General features: G+C 36.5%; 1 protein-coding gene across 1 annotated transcript in view; it reads left to right on the forward strand.

The window, feature by feature from the left end:
• The window catches only part of RFX6 (regulatory factor X6), a 70,442-nt gene extending 48,211 nt beyond the window's left edge, over positions 1 to 22,231 (forward strand). Inside the window, exons 11-19 of the mRNA XM_072643140.1 lie at positions 1,183 to 1,342; positions 3,718 to 3,862; positions 6,981 to 7,090; positions 8,849 to 8,966; positions 10,644 to 10,766; positions 12,208 to 12,417; positions 14,961 to 15,473; positions 16,884 to 17,105; positions 21,304 to 22,231. Of these exons, the coding sequence (XP_072499241.1) occupies positions 1,183 to 1,342; positions 3,718 to 3,862; positions 6,981 to 7,090; positions 8,849 to 8,966; positions 10,644 to 10,766; positions 12,208 to 12,417; positions 14,961 to 15,473; positions 16,884 to 17,105; positions 21,304 to 21,479 (1,777 nt within the window). The 3' untranslated portion in view covers positions 21,480 to 22,231. The remainder of the gene's footprint in view (positions 1 to 1,182; positions 1,343 to 3,717; positions 3,863 to 6,980; positions 7,091 to 8,848; positions 8,967 to 10,643; positions 10,767 to 12,207; positions 12,418 to 14,960; positions 15,474 to 16,883; positions 17,106 to 21,303) is intronic.
• The last annotated feature ends 3,137 nt before the right edge of the window (positions 22,232 to 25,368 follow it).

Below are 25,368 nucleotides of genomic sequence, written 5' to 3' on the forward strand. Positions count from 1 at the left end.
AAGCACTTCACAAAGTGCTCTGTGTGTGTGTGTGTGTGTGTGTGTGTGTGTGTTAGCTATTACTATTGTTTAGCACCCAAGGATTTGCAAAGTACTTTCATTGGGGAATTCACGAACTTCAATGGGTTCAATTCTTTCTTTCTATCTATCTATCTATCTATCTATCTATCTATCTATCTATCTATCTATCCATCCATCCATCTAACCGTCTATCATCTATCTATCTATCTATCTATCTATCTATCTATCTATCTATCTATCTATCTATCTATCATCTATCTATCATCTATCTATCTATCTATCTATCTATCTATCTATCTATCTATCTATCTATCTATCTATCTGTCTATATATTTTACAGTTCTAATCTATAACTCTAATCCCTCTCTTGACCTCAGGTTTGGTACCACCTGCTACCTGGTGAATACCTTGATCTAGATATTCCATTTGAATTTCAAATTCACTGTTTAAAACAGAATTCACTATCTTCCCTCCCCTACCAAACCGCCTCTTCTTGAAACCACTCTTTTCCCATGGAGAGTTCCACCTCATCATCCTTTTAGCCATGCTGAGTTGTATCTCTTGTATCACTCTTCTCCTCCCAATGTAGAATGTGAGGTCATTGAAGCAGAAATTGTTTTTTTTTACTTTATGTTCCCGGTACCTAGCAAAATAACTTGCATATAGTAGATGAAGTGGTGAGTTGAAATGATCTCATTTGACTTTTACAATTATCATGGGAGATAATGCATGGTGAAGATACAATTTTTCCTATTTTGCAGATGAGAAGACTAAAGGCCACAGGTGAATTTTCCCAAGTTTATGAGTAGTAAACAATGGAGCCATTCAACATATGTTCTGACTCCAAGCTTGGTTTTTCCATCATGTTAAACTGCCTCTGATTAACAATCACATTAATTATGATAATATTACTTAGTTTAACTTCCTTTGAAGAATGCAATGAAAAGCCCACATGTCTGTTGTCAGAAAGTTATCCTTTAAACTTATTAGCTTTTAAGACATATTCCTCATTTCATGGAGTCATAGAAATTTAGATGTGAGAGAAAGGGGACTTCAAAACAACCAAGTCTAAGCCCATCAAATTTCTTTAACTTCTAGATTTTTAATTACTTTCCCCTCCCCACAGAAGTCCTGGCATTTAACATGTGGGTTTCTTTGTAGTTTATTAGCAGACATAAGAAATTTTGCTAAAAATTGGGAACAGTGGGTTGTTTCATCCTTGGAAAACCTGCCAGAAGCCCTAACTGATAAGAAACTACCCATCGTACGCAGATTTGTATCTTCCCTGAAACGACAAACATCCTTCTTACATCTTGCTCAGGTAAGTCTGCAGGTGAATTGTATCCAAAATTTCTTGACTTTTGCTACATTAAAAATAAAAAAATCTATTAGTTACAGTACAATCAAGGAATGAAATCCTATTTTCAGACACATCAGTTTATATGGCCAAAATGATGTCGGTGTGATCTTGGTGGTGAGATTTATTGCTGCGAAAGCCATATATCCACTACTTATCAAGTTGCCAACTGTAAAACCTTCCAGTTCTCTTTTAAATGTGTCACTCCTCATTGGGGAAGAAAGAAACCAGTAGTTTCATTCTAAATAAGAAAACTGTCACATGTACATTTCTAAAAAATATATTTTTTCACATGATTATCCTCTTCTGGGGAGGGCTCAGTGTTTTGATCTCTGGAAGAACTATTTTTGTAGGTTATCAGAGAAGAGCGATGAGATTTCTAGTTCTTCTTTTGATCCTGTAAATGAGAGACCTCTTGCTCTAAGACTAGAAGCTCCTGAAATCTTTCACAAAACCAGGCAGCTAGTTGGTGAAGTGGATATGACTCTGGGCCAGGAGTTACAAAGAAATGAGTTCAAATCTGACCTCAGATACTTACTAGCTGTGTGACCCCCCACCCCAATCATTTAACTTCTCTGCCTCAGTTTCCTTCTCTGTAAAATAGGATAATAATAGCACTTACTAGGTTGTTGTGAGAATCAAATGAGAGAATATAGGTAAAATGCTCAACAGAGTGCCTGGAACACAATAGGAACTTAATAAATGTTTCTTTCCTCCCTTCCTTCCTAATCTATCTGAATCAGCAAAACACAAGGAACAGAGGTAGGAATAGCTAACTTCTGTGGAAAAATCAACCCATCATTCATTTGCTGTATAGGATTGTTCATTGGATTTTAGCTATAGGGCTGGAAGGAAACTCAAAGGCCATCTAAGGTGTTTGTGGGTAGATTTTAGGGAGTCTCTGAAGTTGGAAGGGAAAAAAATTACTTATCCGGTCAAGTCCAGTGGCTCCCTATCAACTTCAGGATCAAATGTAAAATCCTCTGACTTCAAAACCCTTTGCAAACTGATGTCCTTCCGTCAGCTTGGAATTCTCTTTCTCATCTCTGCCTCTGGGTTTCTCTGGTTTCTCTTAAGACCCAGCTAAATTCCCACCTATGAGAAGTTTTTCCCCATCTCTTTTAATGTTACTCTTTTCCCTCTGTTACTTTCCTCCAATTTCTACTGCATGTATCTTGTTCACATATAGTTGTTTTCATGTTTCCTCCCCCATTACTTAAGAGTGGGGATTTGGCCTTTCTTTGTATCCCCAGTGATTATCCCAGTGCCGGAAACAGTAATAAATTAAAAAATGTTTATTGACTGATTGGCTTTTTGTTTCCTTTGTAAGTCTATATATTTTAGGCATTTAAAGCATTATTCTGAGAAGGGATCTATAGTCTTTCCTCTATGATGTAAGGGGTCCATGACACACAAAAATGGTGTAGAGGAAACTGAGACCAACAGAGATTTAAGTGCTTAAGATCATTCAGGTAGTAAGTGTCAGATGCAGGATTTGAAATGAGGTCCTCTGCCATAGAGTGCCATTTCTACTGGCTCTGAAGTCAAAGGATTTGCGTTCCAGTTCAACCTTTGATATTTACTTTTGTGACTTTGGAAAAGTGACAGCCCTATAGGGGCTTCATTAACTAGGTGGCAGAGTAGGTAGTAATAAATCTGGTGGCACAGTAGGCTTGGAGTCAAAAAGGCTGCCTCAGGTATTTACCAGGTAGTTCTGTGACCCTGGGCAATTCATTTGACTTCTCATCCCACTTATTCAACTGGAAAATGGGGATAATAATAGCATTTATCTCATAGGGTTGTTGTCAAGATCAAATGAAATAATATTTAAAGTGCCCTGCAGCCCTTCAGGCCTTACATACTAAGACTTGAATACCCAGTATAAATGCTATAATGATGATTAAGAATGAATTATTATAGTTAATTATTGATGTTATTATGAAATTAATTATTAAAACATATGATTTATTATTACTAACAATCTGTAAAATGAAGGGAGTTCTTGCCCTTTTGTGTGTGTGTCTTAGATCTCTGTCAGTCTGGTGAAGCCTATGAAATCCTCCGAATAAACTTTAAAACCATTAAAGAATGCATGCAACAAAATACCTAAGCTTACAAAAGAAACCAAAGGTTAGTCAACTAATCAGTCAATTAACATTGATTAAGCACCTTTAAACTCCCTTCTAGCTTTACTTCGATGAGCTTGTTATTTTCGTGTTAAAATTAGAGGGAGAAGGTGTATATCTAGGATGTTTTCTCCTCTAGTAGTAATAATGGTTTTCTTTCTGGGAGAATTGAAATGATGTACCTCTCCATATCTTGTTTTTTGACAACTGCAGATTGCCAGACCAGCCCTTTTTGACCAGCATGTTGTGAACTCTATGGTGTCTGACATCGAAAAGGTTGATTTGAATAGCATTGGCTCGCAAGCATTTCTCACCATTTCTGGAAGCACCGATCCTGAATCTGAAGTGTACACCGAATGTAAGTCTGTTTTCTTTGCTATGTTATTGAAGTTAAAACAAACTAACAAACTTTGGACCCATTTTGGCCTGATAGCAGATCATGGACCAGGTCAATTCCACATGATGAAGTAATTAGGCATTTTCAAATTATTACTGCTATCTTCTTTTACCTTTAAAAGTGCAAAAAGTTCACATTGTTGTGTAGATCATTAGAGAGAAAGCAGATTGAAGTCTGAGACTAGCCCAACCTGAAATCTGATGATAGCCCAACCCAGAGTGAGGTCTGAAGATAGCCCAGTTCCAATCTGATTCTGTTTCATAATTCAGAATTACATTAAATGACAAAATTTGGAAAACCAAATTCTAGTTCTAATTATTCTATGAATTTGAGGAGATTAATGGAGGTATATATATACATATATATGTGTTTGCATTTGTATATATATAAATATATATTTCTATATTATATATTTGAATGTATGAATATATGAAACTGTTTTGAGGTCTTCCCCCACCCTATAGTATTGAACTTGGGACCTTACTAAATATAAAGGAGATGGTATTTAAGGAAGGAAAAAGCCAAGTAACTTCATTTTTAACTTAGAATGAGCAAACTATTGAGGTTACATTGGGTTCACTAGTACTCAGTAATAATTCTCTTCTATTTGATGAAATTACTTTAGGATTTAAAAGACTTATTGAATTTATTAATTTGTGGAGGCTAATCTGCTGTCATAAGAGATGCTTTTTTGTATTCTTGTAAACCCCAGATACTTAAATTCTAACTTCAAATATTCAGAACACATAGCTTAAAAGAAGTTTGTACTAAAATAATGATTTGAAAAAAAACAGTGGATATTCCTTATTCCTCAACCAATTTCTAAGTTTTTCTATTTTTCTGTTTTTAGTTATTTCTTCATCTCACAATGTTCTAGGCAGTAACATTCTAATACTGAAGGGCAATTTTGCTTAACTTATCTCTGCTAATTATTTTGGGTATTTCAATAGTTTAACAAAATCTTTCATCTAAATTCTATATTTTGGGTTCTAATCCTAGAATACATGTTATGATGTGAGAATATATTTTCTGAGTCAGTCTTATTTCTGTACAATATAGTAAAATTTAGAGGAGATATTTTAGCTACTCCTTTTGGACTTTAATGAAATAGACTTTTTCAGTTAGTCATATTTAACTTTGGTTTGAGTCATCTGCCCCTTCAATGTTATAATCTTATGTTTTGAGTTCAAAAGTCATTATTCCACTTCTTGTGTATTACCTGGATGTGTGAGTAGGTGGTGAGAATCATTCTGTAAGCAAGAAATGCTTTTAGGAGAAAATTATCCTATCAGAAATTAGCTAGATGCAGTTTACACTTGCTGACTCAGATGCCAATTAAAACTTTAATTTAGCAAAATAAAGCACTTAAGAAATTATTGGTGATTTAAGAAAAGGGAGAGAGGATTGCTTTCTCATTAATAATATATTATGAGAATCTTTAAACTGAAAGTATGTTAAATCACAGTGTGGATATTGAGCTTCATAGAATAATAAGAAAATTAAGTGCAGAAGTGCATTGACTAAATCCATTAATTAACAGTATTTTCTTGAAGAATTGTCTACAAACTAGGATGCGCCACTCCTACATCCCTACCATTTAAATGGGAGTATATGTTGTGCTTGGCAATGACAATTAGAGCAAACAAACTGCTCAGTCACGTATGATTCTCTGGGGTCTCTATAACCATAGCCATTTGTCACTACAGAAACCAATAGCTTCGATGAACAATAAAGCAGGGAACTTATTGTAGTAGCTTTTCTATCAAGCCATGTACCATACTTTTCAGGGGGCTCTGGGCACATTTGTGATCTTATGACACAAAGCATAAATGAAAAGTCTACATTTTTCATCAGGCCATAATGAGGACATCTACTATATTTTATACTAACTTAATTCACATTTGCATAGCACTTTAGTATATACAAAGTAGTCTTTGCACTACGATCCTATGAGGTAAGTCTTGTCCGTGTTATTATTCTCATTTTATGGATAAGGAAACTGAGGCCCAGAAGGGTGAGATGCCAAGCCTAATTATTTTTCACTCAAGGTTTAATTCATTTCCCACTCCATTATTCTATTCATAACACAGTAGCTAGAACATGCCAACTGGGTGAACTCTAACATTTTTTTTATCTCAGAATTATGTTATCCTAATAATTAATTCTCCACATGCACTAAATGCTCAGCTGGGGCATTAACTCTAAATATATATTTTGACTAAAACCTCAATAAATCTGAAAAAAAACCACTACCAGCATTCCTGAATTCTAATCCTCTTTTAAATTTAGAAATGAACATAGGCAAAGAAATGTCTTGCAACCCTAAATGATTTTAGTTAATTAACGTAATTGGAATTTGCTTTTACATAATCTTAGAAAAAGTTTTGTTGTGAAGTGGAAAGAGTTCTGACTTTTCAATCAAGAGGTATGGGCTTAAGACCAATCCAATATCTGTTTGACCTTGACCTATGCCTCAGTTTCTTCATCTGTAAAATGAGGATAAGAACACTGGCATTTCCTATTTCATGGGGCTATTGGGAGGAAAGCTCATGGTCACCCACTATACAAATATTAATTGTTTAAAGATTTTAGACCTCTGCAATGAGATAGAAATCTAGTTTAAAAGTTAAGGAAATTTAGAGATATAAAACAATTTCTTCAGAAGATATTTTTAGAAACATGATAGCTAAAATTTATATATCATTTTAGGGTTTGCTTTACCAATATTTTCCCATTTTATTCCACTGTTCTGGGAGGTAGGTACTATTATTATCTTCATTTTACGTATGAGGAAACTGAGGCAGGAAGATTTGATGCAAAAAAGAAATCTAGGAAAATTATTCAAGATTTCAGGAGTTATAGAGATCTTGGGTGGTGTGTTCTCTCTACACACTAGGGAACAGGGAGATGGGGGAAAAGATGAGAGAGTTCTGGGATAGCCCTGAATTCAGGATGCATTTTTTTTTCTGTTTTAATGTTGTCTTTTCTTTTGTATGCTACAAAATTGTCAGTGGTTCTTGGTGAGTGGACCAGGGTTCTGAGTAGAGTGCAACCTTTTGTTCTCCTTTTTACATGGTAGATGACTCTATTACAGTGTTCCAAGAACTGAAGGATTTGCTAAAGAAGAATGCCACCGTGGAATCATTTATTGAGTGGCTGGATACTGTGGTAGAGCAAAGGGTTATAAAGGTACCATTCTATGACTCTGTCAGATTCATGAAAATAAAAAACTTTGTTTTAATAGTTGGCTAAAGTTTCATGTTGAAGAATAGTTTGGGGGTGGGCAGGAAAAAAGCAGAAGATGGTTAAAAGTATAACTCTACCAAATCAAAGTGGAACTATGTATGTAGATATAAGAATCTTGGGTTTTAAGCCATTAATAATCATTAATAATTAGTTCAAATTAGTATTTAAAAGAGTAATATAAATCAAAATGACTGATTTTTTCCCTCATATCCAACGAATTGGCAAGCATGACAATCAGTGTAAATAGTCAATGCTGGACAGGTTGTAGAAAGATAGTCACTTTAATATACTCTTGGTGGATGCATAAATTGTTTCAATCATTGGAAAGCAATTCTGAATTAAGCTTAAGAAAGAAGGAAATAATTAAAATACTTATACCCTTTTACTAGAAATACCACTGCTAGACATATACTCCAAGAAAATGAACAGGAATTACAGGGGAGAATAAAAACCTTATTCTTTGAATTGTCAAGTGCTAGAGCATCCATTGTCATTCCTACAGTTATCATTGGTTCTGTGGCTAGGTAACGTGCTTAGGAAAGGATGGATCACAGAATATAAGTATGAAATATAGAAACTTAAATGCAGCTCAAATTAGAAAAAAAAGAAATAACAAGGAATAATTGCATGAAAAATGTCATTTTAAGCATTTCAAGTTCTCAATTCTAAAAGCATTCAATATTTTGCAATGATTTGTGGTTTCTTTGGTTCTTTCAGTTAACCTTCAAGTCATTCATCAATGAAACCAGACAATCAGAGTGTAGAAATCGCTTACTAGTCCAAGTTATGGTGTGGGGACTTGCTGGTATCATTCAGGATCAGATGAGTGCAAGTTAATCATTCATGGGACATGTAACCCTTCCCCTGCACTTTGCCGTCTGTTCACTTTTAAAGTGCTGTCGCAGGAAAACTCAGAGATAACATAATTTTGTGGACTGTTTCAATTGAGCAAGTGACAACTTCTAATTCTATTATATAACGTAACCATATGGGCGATAATGAAGGGGAATTAAGGCTGAAACCTAATATAGAAAAATATCCTTTAATTTGATATAGTAATTAGTACATTAAGAATCATTGTGGCATGGTAAAATGTCTTGGAGTTGGGAAGACCAGAGGTCAAATTGTACCTCTGAATAATAATTGATAATAATAATGATAATAGCTAACATTTATATAGCACATTATGTGCTATTATTATGTGCCTGGCACTGTGCTAAGTAAGCACTTTATAATTATTATCTCATGTAATCCTCACAACTACCCAGGGAGGTAGAAGTTCCCACTTTATAGATGAGGAAACTGAGACAAACAGGGTAAATGACTTGCCTAGGGTCACAGAACTAGCAAATGTTCGAGGCCAGATTTAAACGGAGGTCTTCCTGACTCCAAGCTTTGTGCTCTACTCACTCTTTCACCTAGATGTCCCATGTACCCTCTGAGCACATGATTTCTGACTATTTCACCCTAGTTAGATCACTTAACCTCTCAGTGCCCCAGGTAATATTCTAAGACTCTTAAGTTTCAGAGCAGGTGCTGCTCTTCACTGGTAAAGGGAGTTTCCTTACTGAGTTGCTTGCACCAATTAAATCACAGGTTTGGTCTAAACTAATATGTCAGTGTCTCTATCTTGTGTCTATCTGGTCATAAAAATAAGAAAGGAGCAGCACGAAAAATTTTGGGTTGTTCCTTTAATTTTAGACCAGCAAGCAAAATGGCAGATCCTTAAAGAAGAGGGCTCAAGATTTCCTGTTGAAATGGAGCTTCTTTGGTGCTCGAGTCATGCACAACCTGACCTTGAACAACGCCTCCAGCTTTGGTATCCTCTCTGCTTTGGGAAACTCTTCTGAAATGTATTGTCTGCTTAGTCCAATAGCCACAATGATCACTCATAAACACCTGATTCTTAGCCCTTTATCTTTTGGTCTTTGAAGGAAAAAGGAAGAGAGGCTACACATTTTCCATGCCATTGTGAGCTGCAGTGTTTGGGAGCCACCTGCTTTTTTGACTGCATGTCCAAAATGCTCCTCTGCAGGAATCGGAGAATCCTAAAATATCAGAGTTAGTGGGGATATCAGTAGCCACCTACTCCAAAGCATGTGGGAAAAGAATGCCCTTGACAATATGTGGGGCAAGACTTCAAGACTCAGTCTCTGGATAGCTCCCTGGGGAAGGAGTCAGAAAGAGGAGATAGACACATTTCTAGATGTTTCTGAGTAGCTATTAAAACATCTTTCGATACCTATATTCCCTGGCTGGAGGAACCTGAAAGTTATGTCTTGAGTTATGTCCTTGCAAAATCAAGTGCTTCTATTTATTTTTCTTCTTGACATAATTTCAGTGAAATGAAGATCAGCCTGTAACTTATAGGGTTAGAGAGCTGTTTAGGGCACCGAGAGGGCATGGTTTGCTTAGCAACATGCAGACTATTAGCATATGGCAGGGGTGAAACTTGAACCCAGGTCTTCCTGACTCTAAGACTGCTTCTCTAGCTACTGTCATTCAACTTCTCTTCCCTTAATATCATTCATAAGATTTTTTTTTGTTATCATTTGTTTTTGAAATCCTTTTAAACTCCTCTTGGACAGGTATTACTTTAGGTTTTTCTTTCCTTTACCTCTGGTACCTAGAATGGTTCCTGTCACATAGAAGGCATGTAGTAAATGCTTATGAATATAATTGAATTGAAACACATCTAAAACATCTAAAATAATCTAAGAAAATATTAAAAAAAACTTTAATGGTTTATTGTGAGCAAAGAAAAGGCGAGTTTCATCTCAATTAAATTTCTGAAAAGACTGGAGAACTCACACATACAGATATTAATTAGATATATAACATTTATTGTTTAGAATATTATTCTCCTATTTAATTTTTAGTGATTTCTTTTAATCCACTGTACTGATGCTCAGCATTCTTTAATGTGAAAAGGACTTTTTTCCCTTTTTGTTAGGCAGTTGATGTGTAATTTAAAGATAAGTCAAAGATCTTTCAGTATATTTCTTTCCTATGGAATATATCCATATATTTTGAAAAATGAAAGATAAAGTTTTAAACTAGACAGAAATCTTCTTTTGATATTTTTTTCACAATTATATTGACAACTGTCTAATTATTTGGCATAAAGTAAACAGGAATGGTACTGAACTGGCCCTGTTCTCCTTCTTATCTCACTCCAGTGTGTGCCTCTTCAAGTATAAAGCATGTCTCACTTTCATCGGTATTTCACTTTGATGTAATTAGGTCCCCGAGAGCTTGAGGGACAGTAAACACACTGAACTAGGTGGGCCAGGACAAAGAGAGATCAGTTTCAGGTTAGGCATGTTGGTCTTGGCAGGTCATTTAAAGTCCAACAGTTATTTGTTTATTTCACTTGCTCCTTGTAAAGTGTTGAAAGATGGTCATGGAGATAACTTTGCTACACACTTTTCTCCCTTTCTCACTTCATTTTATTCTTCCCTTCCTCCTTCTTTTTCCACCTTTTTCTTCATATAAGGTTCTTTTCATTTGATCCGAATGCTTTTGGATGAATACATTCTACTAGCCATGGAGACCCAATTCAACAATGACAAAGAGCAAGAATTGCAGAATTTATTGGAAAAGTATATGAAGAATTCAGGTAACTTGAGAAGTACATGCAGTTTGCATTTTGGCTTTACCTAATCCTATATTTCATATTTTTAAAGTGAATAAACCAAGTAGACTTGAGAAGCATAATCTTCAAAGAACCTCAGAATGCTGCTTTGCTAAAGTATAAAATGTTTGCATTCAGGCAAACATGATATGGGGGGGAGGATATGGATATTTATAGTTAAAGGATCAGTATTCAAATCCTGGATTCTATACTAATTACCTATATGACCTTAACCTCTCTGGATCTGGTTCCTGATCTGTAAAAACTGAGTGTTTAGACTAGATGACATCTATAGTCTCTTCCAATTCAAAATCTATGATTCTCTGACCAAATACTAGCTGATTGATTGGTTTATTCAAAAAATACTTGCATGTCTGCATGCAAGGCATTATGTTTAGAGCTGGGTGATTGGAGCAGGAATGGCAAGAGGAGGGAACAAAGTAATATGAAGCATGGTTTGAACTGTCAGAGGCAGGTAGGGAGTATAGCAGATAGAGCACTGGACTTGGAATCAGGCAGACTCTTGTTCCTGAGTTCAAATCCACAATCAGACATTTATTAGCTGTGTGATCCTGGGCAAGTCATTTTAATCCTGTTTGCCTCTGTTCCTCATGTGTAAAATGAGCTGGAGAGAGAAATGGCAAATCACTTCAGTATCTTTGCCAAGAAAACAGTGTCATGTAGAGTCAGACATGATTGAAATGACTGAATAACAAACTGAGTCCTCAATTTCCTTGTACTCTAGTAGGGGAGAGAAGGTACAGATAACTTTAAGTGTGGAAGTGTGCATTAACCATCATGTGAGTAGGACATATCATATGTAGAGCTGCTAAGTTTGGTATTTTCTGTTTCAATATTATATACTATATGGATGGGGGTGGGAGAACATTGTAGAGGCTTTATTAATATTTGTTGACCTGAATTGTCAATACTTAGAAGAGTAAGATATCACTTCCCTTCGCAATGATATATATTTTTGATGATACCTATAATTCAATGATCAATGACTTAAGTGGTAGCCAAGGGAAGGAAGAAATACAGAGTTCTGTAGCTGAGAGCCAGCCTTGAAGTCAGGAAGGCTTGGGTTCAAGGCTTGCCTTCGACAGTTACTTAGATGTGTAACCATCAGTAAGTCACTTAACTGTTTAGTTTCCCTAAGCAATTCTCTAAGATGATAACTTGCAGATGAGTTACTAATCTTCATTGTTGTGGAGAATCCTTACACTGGAAGTTCCCTACAAGGAAGAATTCATAAATCTGGAAAAAGTAGAAGGAAAGAAGGACCAATTAACCCTAATTTTTAGTGGGACATTTCTTCAAAACTTGAACTAAATCGTCTAACTTTCAGGTACTTTCCTACTCTTTGACCTGACATCATATGCTGTCTGAGTAAGTGAATGGGACTTTCTTGTCTTAATCTTTCCAGATGCAAGTAAAGCTGCCTTCACTGCATCACCAAGCTCTTGCTTTTTGGCTAACCGGAATAAAGGGGGCGCTGTTCCTAGTGATGCTTCAGTCAAGAACGAATGTCTTGCTGAGGCAAATTATGTTTCTCTGCCCTCTAACCAGCCCAGTATCTTGCCTTCTGCTCTACATCCTTTCTCTCCTGGGAACACGGAGAATATGCAACTTACAGGTACAGTTTAAAATGACCAAGAACAATATCTCATTATACGTCAACAAGTGATTTTTATCTCCCTTCCCATTCTCTTTCCTAAAACTGTTCTACTCCAGTGATTTAGCCTAATCCAATTGGAACTCAATAAGCCTTCATATTGAGTGATAGCAATTGCCATTAATGCTCATTATATTGACTATTACTATCATTTATATAATGACATAATTGTTATTAATAACTTACATAATTATTACATACTACAAGTAGGTTTTTATCTTTATTGTATGGACAAAGAGACCAAGCTTTCATCTATATAACTCAAACATAATTCAGAGGTGGGGGTGGGGAGAGGTAGACTCAATGATTTAGTTGTTATTACAGTGTCTACAAATATTAAATTTCTGCCTTGAACTGACTCTAGCAACACTATACCACTTTTCTCAATAAAATTATTTCTCCAAACTAGTGTTTTGTCTGTTTGTTTTTTTGCTGTTCTAGGCTCCCTTGGTTGCTAAAATGGTTTATTACTAAAGCTGATTAACAGATAATAATAATGGTGTCTTACATTGATATACTTTTTAAAAGTATTTCTCTTTGACATATCACTATAACCCCTTTGAGGAAGAAAAAGATGTTTATGCTTCCCAAGTTTTAGATGAGGAAACTGAGAATTAGAAAACTCAATGACTTACTAGTTAATAGCAGAGACAGAATTGGATTCTTAAGACCATGCTCTTTTCATGTGTGCCTATATTGCAAATGCTGGGTAAACATTCTGCTATGACCCTTATGGACAGTGTGAGTACTAAAGTAGTACCAGTACTAGAATCATGGAAATCTAAGTACACTAATTCTGAATGACTTTTGCCAAATTTCAGTGGTATTCATATGATATTAAATCAAAGAATAGGAAAGTACCTGAAATCTAGATGATTCAATTCAAGGTTTTGAAGAAATATTCCATTAAAAATCAGGGCTTTTTGTAAAGAGCTTCCAGCATAGGGTAGATTCCAAGGTTACACTGCTGTGGCCAACTGAATGGGTAGGGCCATGAATCTGCTTAGTAGTCAGTATCATAGAATCACAGAATTGGAAGCTCCTCAGAGGCTATCTAACCCCTAACCACTACAGTCTCCTCTACAGTATACCCAAGAAATGCTTATCCAATCTGTGTTTGAAGAACTTCATCAAGGAGAAATTCATGGCCTCCATTTCACCTTTGAACAGTTTCAATTACTAGAAAGTACTTCCCAATATCAAGCTCAAATCATAATTTTACGTTCTCCTAGGGTCATAAGGAACAAGTATATTCCCTCTGCATCATGGCTTCCTCTCAAGTAATAAAAGATGGCTATAATATCCCCACGCTCAAGTTTTCTTACTGGGCCAAACATTCTTAGGTCCTTCAGCTGATCCTTATATGACATGAGAATGAGGGCCTTCACTATCTTGTGTGTCCTTCTCTGGATTGTCTTTGGTTTATCAATCCTAAAATGTGGTCCTCAGAACTGAATCTATCACTCGAGATGAAGCCTGATCAGTGCAAAACATTGCAGGATTATTACCTTCCTAGTCCTGGACTCTGTCTTTCAATGCAGCCTGTAGTGGCATGAGCTTCCATGGCTACTATAGCATGAGTTGGAAGAGAAGGCCTCATGGTAGAAGTGACAGAGGGAAAGACACAGGGAAACACAGAGAGTTGGAGATGAGGAGGAAAGGTATCCTATGCATGTGAGGCAACCTATGTTAAGGCATGGAATTGTGAGATATGAGTATAACTTTTTGAGAAGTAACAGTCCAATTTGGCTGGAGTATACAATGCAGTTATGTGGCAGCTTCCTTTCTGGTTAAACCATTTAAAATCTCCATATAAAATTATACTGTCTTCCCAAGCCCATTTAAATGATACACAATATATACATATCTATTAATTTCTAATATGAACAGAGCTTATGAAATAATGTAACTTTTTATATAAGGTTTTAGCCACAGTATTTAAGTCAGTTGTCAGTAGAGGTCAGGAGGAGAGATGGAAAGAAATTATTCTGCTTCTCTCACTTGGTTAACAATGTACCCTTCCAGCTCCACCTCTTTTTGATCTTAAAGCAATACTTCCTTATTCTTTATGCTTGTGCACACAGATTTCCTTGATAAATGTAGGATCTGCCATTGGCTATTCATTTCTTACCTTTAATGCGTTGAATTCCCTAGTTCTAAGAACACAGCACATAGTTCTAGAACAGAGCACAGGGAGATTAAATGATGTGGCCAGTGTTCGAGGTAGAATCTGAACATAGGCTGTCTTGCCTCGAGAGCCAGCATTACTTCTGCTTCCACGTTACCATTGCTCCTGAGAATGTAGAGACTTATAGTGAAGCTAAAAAGTAATAATAATGTCGAAAAAGCTAGGGACCTTTATTTGTATGATGAATGAGCTTTCTGCAATATTTTATGATTCCCTATCCACTCCATCTTCATTCAGGACTAAATATCTATCTACTTTAGTAATTCCTCCACATAAATTCTCACATTGATGTTCCTTTAATTTTGACTTCTTCCAGGTCCAGTAGAGCTGTCTCAGAGTACTGGTCACCTGGTGACACCACCCATTTCTCCAGCCATGGTCAGCAGAGGAAGTGTCATCAATCAGGGGCCAATGGCTGGGAGACCTCCCAGTGTTGGTCAGGTGTTATCTGCTCAGTCCCACTGCTCATCATACTCAGAGCCCCTGTACCAGACTCTTTCACAAACAAACCAGAACTATTATGGCACCAGTCCCAGCTATCAAAACATGTTTCGAGCCCAGACCTACTCGTCTGCAGGAATCTACCACCACAGGGCTGAACACAGTCGGTTTATGGCCTTGAGTGAACAACAGCTTTCTCGAGACTACTTCAGTAACAGCTGTGCTGTGTCTCCATATAATGACAGATCACCTTCGAACTATGGACCATCCTCAACTATGCAGGATGCACACAGTATGCAGTTTCTAAATAATGGAAGTTTCAATTTCCTGAGTAATACAGGGGCTAATGGCTGCCAAGGATCATCATATCCTCCTAATGCACCTAACGGTACTGGGGAATTTTAAAGAACCTTCCTTTATTTTCTTATGCTGCTTTCATGCTCTGAGTAAGGGAAAGTATACACTTGTGTTTGTGTAACCAGATGATTGAGTATGGCTCTACTTATTGCTGAGCCATACAAATTTATGGTGACAATTTAGTTTGTCTCTTTCTTTGTCCCCCATAAAGATCCATTCTAAGTGCTTTGGCTGACCTTGTTAGCTTTATAAGTATCACTTATTTAATCAAAGAAAAAAGTCTTGTTAAAACTATGATCAAGGCGACCAAATCAGAAACAGGAACCGAGAAGCAGTTTATTCACTGCTATTCATTGAAAAATGATTTGCCGACTTAAAAGCAATTCCTTAATGTTTAGTTGTTGTAATGCTATTTTTAGAAATAGTTGGGGAATAGATATTATTCCCTAATTTTCAGCTTAGAAAATTATTACAATCAAGTGGCTTGCCTAGGAATATGAAATAAACTAATGGAGAAACTGTTCAGTTCCCTAATTTTCAATGTGGTATCCCACCCATAGGCCATCCCATCTCCCAAAGTTATGCTTCCTTATTTTACCCCCAAATACATAACTTACAATAAATAATATGGAACCTCTGAAAAGTCAATGGTAATATTTATTACCACTTCTTGGAATGGTTCTAATCCACCCTCCAGTGACATTAACTTTGTAACATCTTGTGTCACTTGTTTCTATTTCTGACACATAATAAAACCTTTCTTTTGTCTATTCATTCAACAAACACTGAACACCTATTATGTATCTTCACTAGGCGAGATGTTTCAGGGTATTTGTAGATAATTGAGAGAGGAGTTTAGCTCTTATGGGGCTTACAGTCTGGCAAACTTCATTTTGATATTGCTTTATGAAATTCTTAATTTCTTAATACATAAATGTTGCTCCTGTTAATGTTTTCCAAGGGCACATCTGTGTATTAAATAAGTATTCTCTCTCGGAACTAAAGTAATGAGCCTGAGCCTTTTTTCTTCATATACCCAAGAATCCTCTTAATTTTAATGAGTGCTAGGAGGGATAACAGAGGCCAATCTAGTCTCCCCATCCTCCTTTTACCATTGAGGAAATAGGACAGCAAGGTTATGATTTGGTCAGGGAATGCAGGGAGATTAAATGATGTGGCCAGTGTTAGAGGTAGGATTTGAACATAGGCTGTCTTGCCTCTAGAGCCGGCATGACTTCTGCTTCCACATGAGAATGCAGAGACCTGTAGTGAAGCTAAACAGTAATAACAATGTTGAAAAAATTAGGGACCTTTATTTGTATGATGAATGAGCTTTCTACAATATTTTACGATTCCCCATCCACTCCATCTTCATTCAGGACTAAATGAACTTTGGAGCAAATTAATCCATTGTCAAACTGTCACCCTTTTCTGTTAATAGGATATTATGGAAGCAATATAAACTACACAGAATCTCATAGGCTTGGATCAATGGTTGATCAGCATGTATCTGTTATCAGCAGTGTGAGCAGCATTCGCTCGTTGCCCCCATACAATGACATCCACGATCCCCTGAACATCTTAGATGATAGTAGTCAGAAACAAGCAAGCTCCTATTATGCAGACACATCCTCTTCAGTTGGCTGTCGGACTCCAACAATAGGTAAGTATTTGAACAGGTTTTACACACACACACACACACACCCCATATATTTATGTAATATGTGTGTATGTGTATATTTGTTGTTGTTCAGTCATTTTTAATCATGACTCTTTGTGACCTCATTTGGAGTTTTCTTGTCAAAGCTACTGTAATAGTTTGCCATTTCATTCTCCAGATCATTTTACAAATGAGAAAACTGAGGCACACAGGGTTAAGTGACTTGCCCAGAGTCACACAATTAGTAAGTCTCTAAGATCATGTTTGAACTCGAGAAGATGAATCTTCCTGACTCTAGGACTAACATTCTATCCAATGTGCCACCTAGCAGCACATGTATATATGTATACACATGTATACATATATATGTATGTGTGTAGGTATGTACATATGTATGTAAACATGTGTGTATGTATGAATGGGGTTTATGTCAGTTGCCTTTTGTCAGCCTAAGGTATGAATTATTAATGTGTGGGAAGAACTAGTTACAAACTCACAATAAATTCTTCTCTCTATACGTGCTAAGTTGTCGCCGACAGTCAAAGATGTGGTGGACAGTACCATCTGTAGAGGTGATACAAGTTTTCCAGTATTCCGTAGAAAATAACTAGTATGTAATCTAAGCAAGTAAGAGTGATCTAGTCATATAAAACTACATGGACAAAATATCATGTTACGTTTCTCATTTTGTCATATAAATAAGAGTTTGGTTTTCAGTAAAGATATATGAACATTGCCTTTATATTACGACAAAATTATATACATGTATACGTATATATGTGTATGCCCATATACACACATGGACATACACATATGCAGATATAAAATCACAGGTCTTGTCCAACTAAAATCCACATACATATTATATATATAATATGCACATATACATACATACATATACACGTACACAGATATATGCATGTGTATATAAGTGATACAGATTTTAGTTCTGGATAAGACCTGTGATTTTATTGGTATGAGGATCTCTCAGTTTGGAGGTTCCTTCTATGCGTATAAATCGACCTCTTTTTTAATTTATAATCTTAGGGAGTTGCCTGGGAGCACTGGAGGGCAATGTATCAGAGATATGTATGAAGGGCAGAACTTAACTAAGGTCTTCATCATTCTGCTCTCTGTCCACACTGCTTCTGCTGATATGTGATCTTGAGAGAATTTTTATTGTTTTTTTCGGCAGTCATCTGATTCTTTGTTACCCTATTTGGAATTTTCTTGGCAAAGCTACCAGAGTGGTTTGCCATTTCCTTCTCTAACTCATTTTATAGATGAAGACACTGAGTTAAACAGCGTCAAATGACTTGTTCAGTGTCAAACAGTGAATGTGTCTGAAGCCAGATTTGAACTCAGGTCTTCCTGACTCCAAGTCTGGTGCTCTATTCACTGTGCCCCAACCTTTAACTTAAAATTGACAGACTGATGTCGTAAATACTCTAGGGCATTTGGAGGAACCCCCCATCTCCTCTATTTGAGAACATCTACCGTTTCCCCTCAATTATCAAGGAAGATATTGGCTAACAGACTAAATACTAGCAATGCTCATTATTGTTCTAGAATTTCCAGAGAAATACTGCACATGCCATCCTTAGAATGCTGTTTGGGATCATCTTGTGCTTTGTCAGCAGGAAGGGAGGGGAGCAAGTGGAGATACCCTTTTTGTGCCTATGTCCCCTGTCATTGTCTGGCTAAGCTGTCAGTTTGCTCAGCAGGATAGCCAGAACTGATATAATAATCAATTAAAGCTGTCACTGACTAGTCTAATGCACATTAGGAGCTCAGCTAGTCAGGGAAATGGGTGGAAAGAGGAAGAGGGAGTAATCTCCCAGCAGCTCTACATTTTTACATGTCCCATCACAATTTCTGGGACCCATTAGCACAAAATCCCTACATTTAGTCCTCCTTCAGACCATCACAGGGTAGAAGGGTGTCAACTCACAATCACTGAAAAAGACAAAATCATTAGTTACCCCTATCCCCACCTACTCAGCGTTGGCTTTCAACAGTGCACTTCTCAAAGCACTTTTTGCTTTCCTATGGCTGGCACAGATGAGCTCAGAGAAGTGTCTAGCAGCTGATCTCCTGTTCTGTGCAAATGGCCATTGCTCCTAGATTACTTTAATGAAGCAGAAAATATCACTCTAGGAAGTTTCCTCATCAAGAGAGATTAAAATGTACAGTGTTACCATTGTAACTGTTTGTTCTATTTACATAGACAGATAGTGGGAGCTTTGATGGAATGTATGTTGGGGGACATGCAGCTGTATGCATTTTTTTAATTTAAATTTTTCCCCCAAAATTTATTAATTAACTTATTTTCAGTTTTCAACAATCACTTTCACTAGTTCCAAATTTTCTCCCCCTCCCTTCCTCCTCCCTCTCCAAGATTACATGCAATCTTATTTGGGTTGCATATATGCATTTCTATTAAATACGTTTTTCACATTAGTCATGTTGCACAGAAGAATTAAATGAGAGAAACCACGAGAAAAACAAAACATAATAAAGGAGAAAACAGTCTGCTTCATTCTGTGTTCTAAATTCATAGTTCTTTCTCTGCATGTGGATGGCATTTTGTCTCATTAGTCCTTTGGAAATGTTTTAAGTTCTTGCATTGCTGTGAAGGGCTAAGTGTATCAATAACAGTCCTCACACACTGGGGCTATTACTGTGTATAATGTTCTCCTGGTTCTGCTCATTTCACTCAGCATCTGTTCATATAAATCTTTCTAGGTTTTTCTGAAGTCTGCCTGTTCGTCATTTCTTATGGGACAATAGTATTCCATTACATTCATACACCACAACTTGTTGAGTCATTCTCCAATTGATGGACATCCCCTTGATTTCTAATTCTTTGCCCCCACAAAAAGAACTACTATAAATATTTTTGTACATGTGGGTCCTTTTCCCATTTTGATTTCTTTGGGGGTATATAGCCCTAGAATCCATATTACTGGGTCAAAGGGTACGCACATTTTTATAGCCCTTTGAGCATAGTTCCAAACTGATCTCCAGAATGGTTGGATCAACTTATGGTTGCACCAACAATGAATTAGTGTTCCAACTCTCCCACATCTTCTCCAACATTTATTATTTTCCTGTTTTTTCATGTTAACCAATCTGATAGGTGTGATGAGCTGTATGCATTTGTAATGTAGGACCAGCTTGCAGGCAAAGGGTTTCAGCAACATGAGAAGAAACTAAGGAGGCAAAGTAGTATAAAATGAAACGGAAATTTCTTTAGCTTCTGTCCTCAAGTTCTTATGGTTAATAGACTTGGGGGATACTAGACAGGAAGCTAGAACTTCAAGGTACCATCCAGTCTACCCCCTCTTTTTCCCAGAGAAGTGAACTGAGCTGCCCACGACCACATAAGTAATAAGTAACACAGTTAAAATTTCAATTCAGGCTCTCTGACTACAAATCTTACACTTATCACTATACCAGAAATGTGATGAAAAAATTCAGTTCATGAAACAGCTGCTGTCACAGTGGATAGAGTATTGTACCTGGAGTCAGGACTCAGACGCTTACTAGCTGTGTATCTTTGGGCAAGACAACTTCTATTTACCTCAGCTTTCTTAACTATAAAATGGGGATAATAATAGCACATATTATGAGGATCAAATGGGATAATATCTGAAAGCATTTAATACTGTACCTGGTAGGTGCTATAGATATGCTTCTTCTTGCAACTCAACAGACACTTTTAAAAGTATCTACTGTGTGCAAAACACTATATTGGATAATGGAAGGGTAGGAGAAACAACTTGGGTATTTGGAGATTATGAAAAATAGTTTAAGAAGGAAACACTAAATTTTCTGTGGAGATTGGAGAACAAATTAGATAAAGAAAACTAATATTAAATATTATGCTGTGATTTTACACACACACACACACACTCACACATACACATATACACATTAGGAGTTTGAGCCACTGACTCCAATGTAACTAGCTATATGACCATGGGCCAGTCACCTGACCTCTTTGAGTCTCAGTTTTGCCATTTGTAAAATAAGAACAGTAATGCATTTACTACTTACTTCATAGGATTGTTGTGAGTTGAGTTTTGTAAAAGTTAAAATTTAATTTAGAAATATGTTATTATTGTAGAACGTGACAGGTAAAAATGAAGAGAAAATGTGAACAAAATTCAAAGACAGTGATTGCTTTTTTTTCTTGTAGCCTCCAATATGTCAACAGCAATCCCAGCATCCTCATCTCAGTGTATGTTTGGAACTTCTAGTCAATATCCAACTCAGGAATCTCTGGACTCCCATGGAGCGAATAGTAGAGAAATAGTGTCATCTTTGCCACCAATCAACACTGTCTTCATGGGAACAACAGCTGGGGGGACCTAGGCCAGAAAATGTGGTGGGTTCATTTTGAAAACACTCCCAACATCACTGGTCCAAAGACCACTCTTCCCTCAGCTTTCTAAGAGAGGAGAGAAAACAGACTCTGCTGTAACTGGACACCATTCTTGAAGTCACTTCATTGAGAAAGAATAATAAAAAAAGACTGGGTGATTTAACTACTCATCAGAAAACAGACAACTGCAAAGAGTACATTGCACATGGATCATTTGACATGAGTTCTTAATAATAGTTGTAGCTTCAAGCATCAGCAAGCTAATAGAATTAGTAGGGATTTGGAGAAGCAAATATTTCCATTATGGAGAATTGACATTTCCCTTTCTAATTTATTGAAAATGCATATGCTGCCACTGTTTTGTCTTTTCTTTCTATTCATCCTCTTCTTTCTCCTTTATTTTTTTTAAAGAGGAAAAGTTTATTTAATGCCTATCCACTGTCCTTTATTTATTAGGATCACAGAATCACTGTTTACGACCCCTTATTTGACAAATAGTCAAATGTATGTGTTCTACCTCCTATGGAAATGTTTACAACATCAAGTTTTGATTCAATTCAGCCTATGCCAAAGTTGCTTGACTTTCAAATCTCTTGTGCTTTAGTAGGTTGGTTTCTGTTACATAAGGTTGACATTATCTGTGTAACTGAATAGAGACCAATGCTTTCTACATGTTTATAAGAAATGAAAAAGATGAGGAGAAATAAAAGAAGGAATGCAAGGAAAATCTCAAAAGTTAAAATGTTTTACATGCTCTTTCTCTTTTCTGTTGTGGATGGTGCCATTTTTAGATGATGTAACTTTGGACTATTTTAGCAAACAGACATGTTCGAGGACTAGGATCCATTCTGCAGTATATAAAGTAGTACGTGAGAGGTATATGCAAAGTTCTATGGAAAATGTAAAGAGAGAAAAATGAAGCCAATCAGCCCTTTCTGCCTTAAGTTTTCACCAGTAAATTGGAGCCAACATATATTAAGTAGGTGTTATAGGAACTTATGAAATTAACTAAGATTTGGAAGTAGTTTCTAATGGAAAGAGGTATGAGGAATATGTGTGCAAAGGTTAAATCAAAGTTTATTTTAAAGCAATTTTATTTATCTCATTATTTATAAACTTCAAGTAACTTGATACATCATTTACATAATTTCATTTATTTTCCCTTTCCTACATCTTGGCAGAAAAGGCAGTTGTGTAATCAGTAGAATCTGCTGTGAAACTCCCATTAGCCTTATGGTCTTCTATTCTATTCTTTCCAATCTTTTTATGGAGCGATGAACCCTGCCTTGTATTAACTATATAAAGGATAAACACAAAAGTAAATTTCTGGCACAAATTATAAACACATTTGGTTATCCAAAATTTTCATTTAAAACTAATCTTTAATTTGTATCAAGCCAGGGCTGTGCCTTTTTTGGGGGGGTGTTTCAGACTTGAAATTTCATCAGTGTGAGGGGTTCCTGGTGTGGAAAACACATTCATTGTTGCAGGCCAGTCTGTAACTAGTCTAAGAGAGTTACCTGAAACATGGGGAGGTTAAATAACACTGTTACTTAAATGATTGTGTATAGTGTCAGAAGCTGAACCCAGGTCTTCCTATCTTCGAGACTAGAACTTATCCACTGAATAGCTCAGTCTGAAATTCTATATTCTAATTATAGATTTGTATTAATCAGCAAACATTTGTTGTAGGTCTACCGTATGCTCAGCATTGCGCTGTGAGAAATATAGAAATGTGATCCTCCCTTCCTACCCCTCAAGGAACTCACAATCTAGATGAAGAGACAAGATGAAAAGGCAGTTTAATAATGGAAAGGGCTCTAGATTAGGAGTCCCTTGTTCCGAATCTATATTTTGATCCTTAGCTGTATGACCTTGATCACTTACCTTTCCTGGCTCTCAGTCTCCTCATTTATAAAGTAAGTTAATTGAGCTATATTGTGTCTAAAGCTTCAAAATTCTATGAATCTGAGACTAATACAAGTGAAATGACGACAACGATCAAATTAGTGGCTGAATCCTGCAATATGATTTCTTAAGAGCTTTGTTTGTCCTTCATTCTCAAAGAGGTCCAATGACATCAGGAAGATGATGTTTTGACTTGCAAGTGAATTGGATTTAAGTGAGGCAGAGCTGGGCAAGTCATCAGTGATGGCTCTGAAGGCAGTGGGAGACCTTGGCCTTTTTCAGCTAAAGTCTTTCCCAGGTCTCAGTTTGTCTGAGGCAGCACCCATCAAGTGCTACAGGAATTCAGAGAAGGAGATCAGTGAAGGTAGAAGTAGTCAGGGAAAGCTTTCTGGAATACATGACTCTTGAACTGGGTTGAAAGCCAGCCATTCAACACATTAAATGCTAATGTTTTATTGAATGTCTTCTGTGGAAGAAATCATGGGTGAAGCATAGATGAATAAGATAGTTGTCCTCAAGGAATTTATAATCTAACAAATTTAGGGGAATACAGAATTTATGTGTTGGAAAATAGAAGGCAATTGAAGGTTTGTTTGGTTTTAGAATACAAGGGCCATTATGTAAATGATATTTAAAAAATATTAATCTGGCAGTATCACTCAAAGTTTATTAGAATATAGAGATTGAAACGAGGGACACAAGCCAGGTTGCTAGGATAGCAACTGAAGTATTTCCTGATTCTTATACCAGCTCTAATCGGTTGTTAGCACTTTCTCACTCTTGGAAATACTTTGTAATTAAAGATGTGCTTGTTGCTTCATTTAAGTGGAATGTAATCTCCTTGAAGGCAGAGGCTGTTTGATTTTTTTTTTTTTGGTCTTTATAAGCCCAGTACCCAGCACAGTGCCTGGCACAGAGTAAGGCTTAATAAATGTCAGTTGAGTTGAATGAAGTTCTGTACTATGATGGAGACAGGAGGAATAAAGTAGAAAAGACAGATGTAAGACATTTCTAAGGAAAAATGGATTTGATGTGAAGGTTAATGAAAAGGGGTTAGTTAAATAAAACAATTCAATTGAACAAATATTTATTGTGCACCAGCTAGTTTCAATGTGCCAGAGATTAAAATAAAGATAAACATGACAGATTGTGCCTTGATGGAGTTAGCATACAAGAGGAAACATACTGCACATACGCAGCAACAAAGTGGAGTACAGGGAGAGGGGGGTGGAGGGAATCAAGCATTTATTAAGTGCCTACTACATACTAGGCATTGTGCTAACACAAATATTATAATATTACAAATATTAGATTATTGGATACTTACAACAACACTGGAAGGTCGGTGCTAGTATTATTCCCATTATACAGTTGAGGAAACTGAGGCAGGCAGCAGTTAAGTGAGTTGCCCAGGGTCACATAGTTATGAAATGTCTGAATTCAAACTTAAACTCGGGTTTTCCATTCTCTAGATCCATTTCTTTATCCACTGCATCACCTAGCGTCTAAAAGAAGTACAAGGAGCTATGAGAGATCCAATACCATTTTTTCACTGGGGGTGGGGGTGGGAAAAACATAACAAGGTGGTAGAATCTGAGCTGGAACTTGAATAATGAGTGGATTTCAGAAGGCACAAAGGGATGAAGGAACATGGTAGGCAGAGGCATTGAGACAGGATAGCATTGAACCTATGCGAGGGACAGCAAATAATATATGCTTAATAGATATTTGTTTGATAAATTGAAGTTAGATAAATTAGGAAGGAAAGCTGGTTTGGGGATATTAATGGGGGCAGGGAGAATGATGATGAATTCTGTTTTAGACAGGATGACTTAGAAGTGATGTTGGCACATCCAAGATTCTGTGTTCAAGCAGGCAGGGTAAAATGTCTATCGCTTAGGAGAGAGCTTGGGACTGAAGATTTCATTTTGGGAATCATCAGTATAGTCTATATAGGTGAGATTGTGGGAG

The sequence above is a fragment of the Notamacropus eugenii genome, chromosome 2, assembly GCF_028372415.1.
Source record: "Notamacropus eugenii isolate mMacEug1 chromosome 2, mMacEug1.pri_v2, whole genome shotgun sequence".
Taxonomy (NCBI): domain Eukaryota; kingdom Metazoa; phylum Chordata; class Mammalia; order Diprotodontia; family Macropodidae; genus Notamacropus; species Notamacropus eugenii.